The sequence below is a fragment of the Mytilus edulis genome, chromosome 14 (assembly GCF_963676685.1).
Source record: "Mytilus edulis chromosome 14, xbMytEdul2.2, whole genome shotgun sequence".
Lineage (NCBI taxonomy): Eukaryota > Metazoa > Mollusca > Bivalvia > Mytilida > Mytilidae > Mytilus > Mytilus edulis.
The window spans coordinates 62,015,812-62,027,677 of record NC_092357.1 but is presented as its reverse complement, the minus strand read 5'-3'; the positions used below and the strand labels follow the sequence as shown (position 1 = coordinate 62,027,677).

Genomic DNA, 11,866 nt, shown 5'->3' with positions numbered 1-11,866 from the left:
GCCCAGTCGAAAATCTGGTCGCCTTGGGCGACTGGGCGAGTGTTAAGTTTAGTCCCTGTAATAGATATAGGAAGATGTGGTGTGAGTGCCAATATATACTTATCCATGACTTAGTATATTTCTAGGATTTTAAATGGTTAACCCACTTTGTTTCAAATCCCATATCCCCTAATATTGCTACCCATTACATCGGGGAAATTCACACACTTTTTCCTTAGTGCCATTGTTGCTCCTTATGAAATATTGAATTTTGTAGATTATCCATGATGTCTGTACATGTATAATTAGATACTTAATCCACTTGCAATTTGATTTTATTGTGTCAATTATTTGCACTCATTTTAGTAAATGCATCGCTATTCGGCCATATTATCAATGAAGTGTACACGTAACTCACAATTTTGAGTACCAAATTCTTGCTATATTTCATGTTCATGTATTGATTTTTTTGTGACCTGATCGCATGAGTTGATATTGTGCAGTTTGCAATTGAAAGATTAAAACACTTGCAAGTCGTAACAATGGAGTATGCATATCAATAATAATAAGTAAATTTTGGGACAGCTTTATTCATTAAGTTCACATCTTTTATCATGTAGAACAATGTAGAATTATGGTTAGATTTAATAACTGACTTTTAATCCACTGATCACAGTTTCTATTTTGTTTTGATAACATTAATATTGTATATATTTATAACTTGTAAAGATATTGAAAGATAGAGATGGACACATGATATACCCTATACATTTGTACATAGGAACGTTTGGAAATGAATATGACAGTTTTATGACATTTATTTTTACGGATAAAAAAAAGGTCAACTCTTTTCAGGAGTAAACTTTGATTTCTGAAATTATAATCTTTTGATGTCAGTTTTTGTCCTTGTAAAATCGAGAAGAAAAAACAAATTTGATCCCTTGTTTTTATATGACACAAATACTTTTAAGATTACATGACAAACCAATGACCGGCTTTTTTATTTAGCACTTGATTTATAGAGAAGATCTAGAGCCAGTTATAAATTAATTGTCACAAAAAATAAGAGGCTCTATTAATTTTTTTCAAATATGATCCAAATATAGAAAAAAAGATGTGGTATGATTGCCAATGAGACAACTGTGCACAAGAAACCAAAATGACAGACATTAACGACTATAGGTCACCATACAGCCTTCAACAATGAGCAAAGCCCATACAACATAGTATTAGTTCTTACTCAAAGTATAAAAAAAAGCCTTCAACAATGAGCAAAGCCCATACCGCATAGTATTAGTTCTTACTCAAAGTATAAAAAAAAAGGCATAACATACTACATGCATACATGTTGGAAACACTACAAAATATTGACTTAAAATTTGAGATATAATGATACATTTGTACAGCAAAACACTTTCTAAACCAAAAAAAGGCTTTTATAAATATTTAATAAGCATGATAAGTGATCGATATTATTTACTTAAAATAGTATCATTAAACAAATTAAAAAATGAGATGTTGTTAAAATGACCTCGTTTAAGAACATTTAATCCTGATTTCTGCCAATGAAAATTAATGAACATTACTTTGCTTTATTGCTATTTGGTTTTTGCATATTACCATTTAGGCTACAGCATGCATATAAGTAATGAATACATGGTATAGTACATATACATTGATTCAATGACATTTTTTTATCAGAATTGTCAACAAAATATTTTAAATTGAAAAAAGTCTCTGAATTACAGGACAATCATCACTAGTTGTTATTTTAAAACATATATAATACAACAACAGGACCATTAAGGAGCTGTATCAGTAGTTGATACAGCTTCTCAAGGTAAAAGACTACATATTCTTTAATCGGACAACTGTTTGCTGTGGTGCCATAGCAGAAATGTTAATGAAAGTAGGGACAATTTTTATGACGAACAAGAAATGTGGAGATTTATAAATCTCAAACAATTAATTTTTTGGCTTTTTTCCCACTGATCATGATCAGTTACCAGAAGTATATTTTCCATTTTTTCATTAACATTTCTGCTATTCTGATTTTTCTATTAACAGATCTAGAGGCATTAATATCAGTGTTTTCATTTAACAACATATTTTTTAATTTATTATGTTCTTTGCTGACAGATGTCTGCAGTTTTGCCATGTGGATGTCCAGAGATGTGGTGAAGGATTTATTTCCTGGATGTTTTTCCAATGACATCTGAAATTTGATGACGTTTCTAGTGTCATCTGTTTCCCCAAGCAGTTCCATGCAGAAGTCCACTTCACTTCTTGGAACATCTGCCACAGCTGAAGTAAGAAATAACTTAAAGCATTGACTAATATTATACATTTGATTTAAATCATAAAAGATAAGGCAACATAAAATCCAAAAAGATGTTAGTTTTAAAACAATTCTCTAAAAATTGATATAATAGGATCAAATGCCATTTCAAGGAATTTATTCATGGTGTATAAAGTCGACCAATTTACTCACAAACACATTTAAAAGTACTAAGGACTCTTGTGAAATGTTTTTTTGCACATGAATATATTTGTTAGACATCAGAAAAATATGTACTCCATGAAATTTGCCGTCTAATAAAAAAATAAACTACAAGAATTATATATATATGAATGTGCTATATACATAATATTGTCAAATTTCTTATGCTTTATAACTTGTCTATATAGTAAATTACTTTGTATTTCAGATGCATGAACTACTATAGAAATTAAGCAAGTTCAGATTTAATCTGGCATCTGATTATAACTTCATTTCGTTCCCCATAGGTGGTATGCAGTAATTGTATTACTTTAATTCTGAAAGATGGGATCTTGTAAGTAAGCTATTACATGTATAACAATTTTATTAACATTTATTTGATTTCTTGAATGTTTTGCCTTCAAAATTATGTATTGTAATTAGCAAAGTCACCTTTGTTGGAGTTAACAATAAAGTTCTTCACCATTTTCATTTTGTCTGTTGTTGGTAACTTCTTTAAATTTATGAAATCTTGTTCACCTAAAACAAAAATATATTTAGAAGCATGCAATTATTTTATACTTGAAAATTTAATGGCCAGTTGTAATCAAACTTCTATATTTTTCTAGACATTTTTTGTACACTTGGCCTATAAGGTAAATTCTAATGTGTTATATTTTTTTTAAAGAAAAGTCTACAAAGGTATGAGTCTTGTAATTTAAAGTTTCAAGTAAGATTTTTCACTAGAAATGGAATTTCTGGACTGAAAGAAATACATGTATCAAATTATAAGATACAAGATATTATTTTTAAGTAAAATATGAGAACTTAAAATGTGCTTTGTCTGAGCTTTTTTATATTGCAGGACAACAGACTAGGGAGTGTACTGCAGATATGTGAACCATTTTTGGAAAATATCATCTTGCAACAGTAAGGTATCGTATGTATAAAAGAATTTAATGTCATGGTGTTTACCTTTATCTTCCTCAAATAATTTTCTTTTGATCGCTTTCTTTCTTGCAGTTGTTGTACTCGTTACATCATCGATTTTCTTGTCTGTAAAAGGTATGAATATATATCTATATATTTTGATTTAAATGATATGAGCAAATTTTAGATCAGCCCTAATACGGATAAATCAGCATGTGCAATACTGAAACTATTACAGATATTTCTTAAATTTAATTCGTAATTCCATTTCAAACCGGAGTTAACCATGAAAAAAATCAATGATGACGTCACGGTCACATGACAAAACTATCTCTATGGGCTGAGAAACAAAACCTGTTTCATTCAAAATTAAATTATTAAATGATGTTTTTTTTTAATTTGCTAATTATTGACATTTAAAATATTAGATTACAAACAATTGTATACATGTACCTTTGATATATGAGTTGTACATGTATCTGACTTTTTTGTTCTCATCTTCTTTTGTTTGCTGTAAGGCTAATCCTTGTTCTGAAAAATAATATTGATGGTAGAGAGAGGAATTTGGTATGTATATTTTATCTAGTTTTATTTTGATATCATTATGCAGTCTTCAAAAAATTCAAATGAACAGATTTTGCAAATTTCCAGACTGATGGTATCTTTTTAGCAGATGGATTGAATTGCAGAGAAAAAAATGATGATTTATCAAAACCATTTTTCTCAATTTCTGACAATGTTAAATATTTGACATGTTACGAGAGTGGCATACCCTACTTGCTATAGTTATGTTTAACAATAATGCTTGAAGGTACCATCTTTTCAATTAGTTGCTGTTCCTATTGAAAAAATTAAAGTATAATTAATTATCAGATGATTATTAGAAAATACCAAATAGTGCTAACTAGGTAGCTCAGATAGTAGAGCAACTCAACTGGTGTATTGAGTAGGTCCCAGGTTCAATCCCTGGCCTAGTTTTTGGGATACGATTGCTTTCAAGCAAACTGTAGACTTATACCGGTGGCTCAGAGCATTTCCCTCACGTCGATCGTTTTATTCTAAACATTAAGGAACATCTCGGATTCTTATGATTGTCTTGCTTTAAAAGGTAAAAACAAACAAAGGGATTGAACTTAAACAACTTTCCTATAATGTTCTTTTCATAATCTTCATGTTTAATAATTCCCTTGACTTGTATGCGTGTTTTTAACAACACGGAAAATCAGAATTAAGCAGTATTTATATTTAGTGTATTTATAAATTTAGAAACATGTCAGAGGGAATACCCAATTTTGGTAAAATGCGAGAAATAACATAGGAAAATAGGTGATAAGATAATAAGATAATAAGATAATGTACGAGCTGAAATACCTTCTCTCACTCTGAGTCTCGGTGACTGCTGTGGATAGTAAACTTGGAATTGATAGTACAAAAATAAAACACAATAGGTCTAATTACATTGTTTATACACTTTTATCTGGGATTGGCTATTTTGTAACTATTTTACATGTGCAGTTGAATTAGTTTTAAAAATAATATTATCCAGCTACATGTATACATCGGTGTCAATGAAACAATAGCAATCGTATCCCTCAGAGCAATCTGCTCTTTGATTAATTGAAATTGATGATGATTAAATTTATATATGCCTTTCCAAGGTGGAACATATTATGGTAAGGCATTGTCTTCACTCCCGAAAATAAGTGAAAAACTCTACAACTTCCATAAAACTTTTTATTTAAAAATATGTATTTCATTTTAAAATTATGTTTACTCACTTTCAGTTTGTTGGTGAGCAGCTAGTATATCATTTATACTGTAGGATGTTGTTGATTCAGAGGCAGCTTTGTCATCTTCATCAAGTTTTCCATCTGAAGATCAAGAAAAAAAATTAGGGTAAGTGTTACAGATTTGTTTTCTATGCATCATGACACCAGGTCCATGATTAATATCTGATATTCGGAAAATTTCATGTGAATTTCTTTGGAAAATGCACCATTTCAGAGTAACCTCCCCTTAAAATTCAAATTTAAAAACATTTAAAAACAAGCAAATATAACACTTATAAAAATATTACAGCTCTTCTATTTAAGCATGCAAAGCAAAACTTTGATCGACTTGCTTGGATGTTTGCAAACAATATGTAAGTGGAGTTTCAATATTATATACTTGGATTTGATTGGACATGAATGGAAGTTAATGTTGTTTACAAATCTGTTGTTTACAAACATCCAAACAAACATAGCAAGCAACTTGATCAATGGTTTGCTTTTCATGCTTTTATACAAGAGCTGTAAGAAGTAAAAATCTTATAATGACATGAATGAATTTAATTTATAAATGAATATTCAAACTGGTTTTCTGTATTCCTCATCAAATTTTTCTTATTTGTTTAAAAATATGGACTTATAAGTTCTCAGTTATTTATAATCAAAGAAGGTAAAAGATAAATAAGAGTATCCCCGTTGATTTTTTGTTATCTTTCCAAATTTGTATAGATAACAACGATTTGAACCTTGTGTGTTATGCATTGCTGCATGTCCGGATTATAGGTTTGTTCATGTTTATTTTAGATTTGGAATCAATTGTCATTTTAGCAATGCCCCTATATGTATGGAAAACTTGTATTTAGTAAGAAATGTCTTATTACAGCAATTTCTGTTTCCTACCAACAATATAAGCATGATATTAAAGTCATGTAAGTATAACTTCAAAAAAACTTGCCATAATCAATAGTTTCCATTTTATTGATATCTGGGTTTGGTCTATCATCCTTATTGCCATTATCTTCTTCTGAAAAAGAGATTTTTAAAAAATTCTGGGGTATGTAAAAAAGAATTAAGCAGAAAAATGATTACTTAACTTTTTTAGAAGAATATGTCTGCATATTAACACGTAAGGTTTACTCTTATATTATTTTATATATTATAATTGTTTAACCACATCTAAACTACAACTGAATATCCTTACATCGAAATTTATTGAACATGGGCACTAAAATCTTACGACTTGCAACTCTAAATACCTTGAGGTTGAAACTGGTGCACACTTGTTTTTTCCAAAACGCTATTGTTATCTGTGATGGAACTGCCATCATCTGTGAAATAGAAATTAATTTTGAATGACGATTTTAGATATTGAAGTTTTCAAACATTTAATATACTATATAGTAAATAAATAACTTTATAAAATTACAACTAATACCTTCAACAACTAAATTCTCATTTGCTGTAATGTATGTTAATTGACCATCATCATCATACAGTTTCAATTTTGGTAAGGGCAATTGCAAAATATTGCTTTTATATTTTGAAACGACATCATGCCAGACATTTTCTAAGACATGCTGCTCTTGTTTTAAGTTTGAAGACCTGAAGTGGTGCAAAGTAGGACCCTCAGACCTATCACTTGGATCATTTGGACCATCATGGAAGACAATGCCACCATTGTCAAATGACCACCATATGCCTCTGCCAACAGCCATAAAATCAGCAATTCTCTCGAGATGACACTGGATTAATGTTGGCTTTGTCTTTAAGAACTCAGCTGTAAATGCAGACCTTGGATGCTGTTTTAATAGCCTTGCTTGCTTGCTGATGTTTGAGTCTTGCATATGAAAGGAGTTCTGTTTATTTCCTTCCTTTTGTTGGTAATTGAACCTAACAATACAATTTTCAGCAATATTTCCTGGTTGCCTGTTAGTGGTGTTTCTCGATATTCTTCTGAGGTCACCGAAACATCTCTCCTGTTCCTCTGTAAGGATTGACCTCAAAGAAAATATTCTAAAAGCTTCGGCAAGATGTATAGTTATGCTATGGAAGTGGCTCCCAAAAAACTTCCTTGCAGTCATTTTTACGGGACTGCAAAAAATGGTTCTGCATGTTGCAGCAAATAACAATGTCTGGTTATAAAGACGAAGTATCAGTTTTGGTGTTCTCCCTTCGCTAGGCAGGTAAGAAATATTTACAATGTCCACCAGTGCATTTACCATTTGTATTATGTTCTCATCTATGTTCTTCTTTTCAGAGTTCATTTCATCAAGAAATTGTGACAGCTTGATCAGAGCTAATCTGGCATCTGATCCTCTAATTTCATTTCTTTCACCATTGGTGGTATGAGAGAAGTGTAATAACTTTTTCTGGATGATTGGATCTTTTATTTGATAGGGAAGCTCTGTAATTACATTTTTTATCATATTTGCTAGGTCATGGAGTGGTTCAAAGCAGGGTATTTCATAATTTTTGATGTTGAGATCATGAGACGTCATTTTTGGATTTGGCAGCATCAGGGCAGGTGGTTTTCCAATACCATGCATTACAGAATTAAGTCTATCTTGAAGATCACCTTTCAAGGAGCAGGTAAATTGTACATGTCTGGCATCAAGCTCGTCCATAATTTCATCTTTTTTCAAGTTTCGTAATGGATTTAAGTTGCCATTTTTTAATTTTTCTAGGGTTATGGAAGATGAAGCCAATCTGCATCTGTCATCCAGGTCAAGTACTTTTGCATTAAAACAGTGCATCAAGTTTGTGAACTCGTCAGCTTTCACACCACACATGCAGGGGTAATGTCCTCCATGTTGTTGGCCGCTTTCAAATTGCCTAGCCGGCCCATCTCCACTAAATAGTCTTAGACAGTCGTAAACCTCAATGTTTTCATGATGTATTGGGAAAGTAATATTTCTCAGATCATCAACTCTACTTTTCAGGTATGCTGCTTGTTCTTCATCACTACTTGCTAAAAGTTAACCATATTTTTAAAAAAAATCATGCCACCCTTAAAGAAAGTGCATGCATGTTAATTAAGGTAGATGGGGTGTCTAAATTATAATCCATAGAATTTTTTAATAATTTGCCAAAATGAAGTTTATATTATGCTTTTTAAAAAAAAGTAATAAAAAGAATGGGTCACCGGGCTTTTTTTCATGCTACACGGTGTTCAAAATTGTCCAATTTTGTATAGATTATGCATGGAAACCCCAATTTTCTGCAATATAGCGTAAACTACACCATAGAATTTTGAGATAACATATGAGAAGATAGCTTTGATAGTATGCTTTCAGTTAAGAAAAAGAAAAAATGGGGTCACCGGACCTGTTTTCTTGTTACATAATAAAATAGAGAAATTCCTAACACATTCTATTGTAAAAATACCTTAATCTGAATTATCTGCCCTTGCATTTGAGTTGCCTCCCTTTATGTGGCAAAGTTGGAAAAAAATTGTTCAAACAAAAAATTTCTGTTTTTTGTAAAATACAATCATAAATATGATAAAACATGTCATTTTCTATGTAGAAGTGGAATTTCTTACACATGAATTATCTACTTCTCTAAAAATTTGCACATTCTATTAAAGATCTAGACCTTGTTTTCTGGTATTTCCAAATCCAAGATGGAGGAAGACGCCCTATCTACCTTAAGTAATCATTTATGTTCTAGGGGTTAACAACACATTTAGTTGCATGTTTTAGACACAAATAAACAAAGCTAGACCAGAAACAGATTTAAAAAGAATTATTGCCAATTTATGTATTGCACGACATCATAAAATCTCTTAATATTCTCTGCAAGTTTACAAAACTTCAGTAAAATTTGATTGATAATTGTGTATCCTTATTTTATTAGCCAATAGTTTTTATTTCAAGAACTTTATGATTTTTGCATCGTTGAATTTGTACTCTTGTCTTGATATTGCATTGGCTATTGCTTTTCAGATTTGAAGGATAGGCTGACAGATTAATTATGGTGGACCTGATTTGTTTTTTAATTGTATATGCCAGTTAAAGAATACAGAACTTTAGTATGTTAACTTTTTATTTTCATCTTGGAATTTCAAAAAGTATTATAATTTTTTGTTTTGTTGAATTTTGCGAGAATCATGATTTTTGTCATTGTTGAAGATATATTTTTATATACAAAAAAATATTTGTTTGTTCCAGTTGATTTATCATGTTTATGTAGGATATCATTCCTTATTTTCTGTCTTTTATTTCAGGTGTGTTTCCTGGAGAGTGAAGATACTTTATACAGTTTCAGAAATAACATGTGTATATAAGTTGATACAGCATATTGATCAAGTACAAGTTAACATCAGTAAGAAATTCATTATTTTAATTTTGGAATTTTTTTGACGATTTATGCAATTATAACTTATTCCTTCTCAGAATGCAGAATTTTGCTCATCCTTTTTCAAAATTTTCTAGGGGACCAAGTTGCAAGCAGACTGATGCGAACTAATATAATTTCTTTAAATGCAACATTTCAAGAACTTTTATTCCCAATTGCATGGGCCCTGTGCCCCTTCCCTTAAACACTAGGAAAATGACTGTAAATAGTAAGTTTTTTTATAATTATCTTATCTTCTTTACACCTTTAAAATTCTTAGAATGCATTTAGACTTGAGAATACAAGTGAGAGATAAAATATATAATACCTGATCGACCAAATATGTACATTCTTGGTTTTTCAACAACAGATTGAACATTTATTGCCTTTTCCTTTGGAAACTTTTCCTGATACTCCTTATTGGTAAAGTAATTGGCATGATCATATATCCAGGAAACAGTGAAACAGATATGAGAATGATTTAGAAGGCTGCTGTGATCATGCCATAGTTTTATACTTCTTGTTCTCTCTAATGACTTAAGATAACTAATGGCTTCGTCTTTATTTTCAGGTATTGTTTCATTGATCCTTAGGAACCTGGACCTCAGTTCATGGTTAGACATGGTGCGATATTCCTCATCAGTGAAATGACGAAGAATGCCAAGCTGGATTTGTTCCTGGAGGACAGACATACGTATCTTGTCGAGTGATATTTTTCTACTGTAGATGACTTGTTTTTCCTCAGTTAATGTACCATTATTTGTAATATTTGTTTTTATGATGGTTTTAGGAGCTATAGGTTCTCCAATATCAATTTCTCCTGATTTTTTTTGGTCGTCAATATCCCTCTTTAATTTTTTGGCAGATCTTACAGCTGGTACTGATACTCTCAATTTTTTGTAAATGATAGATTTCCTTGCCCTTCTTATACGCCTGGTGTATTCGTTACTTGCAATATGGGAATTTGTTTTAAATTTTGATATATCGATTCCTAGATCAAGTGTATATGCTTTCAAAACCTGGCCTGCATTTTGAGGAACTTTGCCATTGATTTTTAAGTCATATTTTCTAGCTAGTAAGGACCAGTTAACATAGCTGCCTTCATGCTTTTCCTGTATTTCTGTTGTGAATTTTTTTTTGTCAAATTCATAATTCGAAAAATTACCATGATGTTTTTTAGGCATTTTTCCCAGTTGTTCTTTTTGAAGAAGAGTAAGAACTCTCTCTCTTGCATGTGTTTTGTTTTCAAAACTAGTGGCCATACGATCCCTGGTATGCTGATTGTATGACTTCCCAGATGACAAAAACGTAGATACATCCTCTCCAGATGACGAAAGGGAAACTTCTATGGAGTTCCTAGTTTCTTTTAGATTTTTTTCAAATTCTTTTTTTTTTTCTTGAGGTGATTTCATTGGCGAAAGAGACACCTTGACCTGGTTCTGAAATTTGATTTTAAGTTTGTCCTCAACAATTGGCTGGATGATTTTGACCAAGTTTTGGACAGTTTTTAGACCTCTGGTTGTTTTAGATTGGCTTTGGGGAGATGTAATTGACAATACAGAATCAGTTGCAGCATTGCACAAAGTGAGTAAATTATTTGAATCACTGGATGATGACAAATGCAGAGAAGAATATGAAATATGGGTGGTGTTGCATCTTTGGCAGTTTTCTAATGTATGGTCTTTTTTTTCCTCATTTGACAGCTTTTCCCAATTCTTGAGTGAGAAATGTTCAATAAACTTGTTTTGTTGTCCATCTTTGTTACCATTTTGCCAGTACTTTTTATCTGTGACATATTTTTGAAGTCTCTTCAGCTTAATGCCAAATTCTTTAAAATCTACATTCATTTTCGGATATTTCGACATAAAGTTCTGATAATTTTTATATCTTTCCATGATACTGAGGTGATTTGTATACTTCGGAGCATGTTTGTTTTCTTTATTTTCCCTGTGCGCTTCTATTGCAGATAGGTCCTTAGTTGCCCTTGTTATTATTGTTTTCACAAAATTGCAGATGTTCATTCTTATTTATCTAAAAAAATTGTCTTAAAATAAAAACATGTATACTTGAGGCTTATAACCTATAACTTAAATAGTTAATGGCTGTGCTTTCTCTGATGAAAAAAATCTTTAGAAACTTAAAATTACTAAAATCAAAAAGTTGCCACATGTGGCTTAATATTCATTTTTTAACAAATTAACACAGAAATCAGAGAAATCACTCCCATCATTTTAATCATTTATATATACAAGGGATTAAATTTATAATTAACATGTGTTTGTGTGTTGAAACTGATCACATATCTTTTTCAATCTTATCACATACAATATTACCAATTGGTTTTATTGTCAAAATGTAGTTTTAACTATATATA

General features: G+C 30.9%; 1 protein-coding gene across 1 annotated transcript; it reads right to left on the bottom strand.

Annotated features, from left to right (window-relative positions):
* Nucleotides 1-546: 546 nt before the first annotated feature.
* Nucleotides 547-11,339, bottom strand: LOC139504373 (uncharacterized). The gene is made up of 9 exons (XM_071294449.1): nucleotides 9,821-11,339; nucleotides 6,593-8,125; nucleotides 6,414-6,485; nucleotides 6,113-6,181; nucleotides 5,167-5,259; nucleotides 3,842-3,919; nucleotides 3,434-3,514; nucleotides 2,912-2,998; nucleotides 547-2,283 (listed from the first exon to the last, which is right to left on the bottom strand). Exons 1-9 carry the CDS (start codon nucleotides 11,337-11,339, stop codon nucleotides 1,982-1,984), a joined length of 3,834 nt encoding a protein of 1,277 aa, XP_071150550.1. The 3' UTR covers nucleotides 547-1,981.
* Between the last annotated feature and the right edge of the window lie 527 nt (nucleotides 11,340-11,866).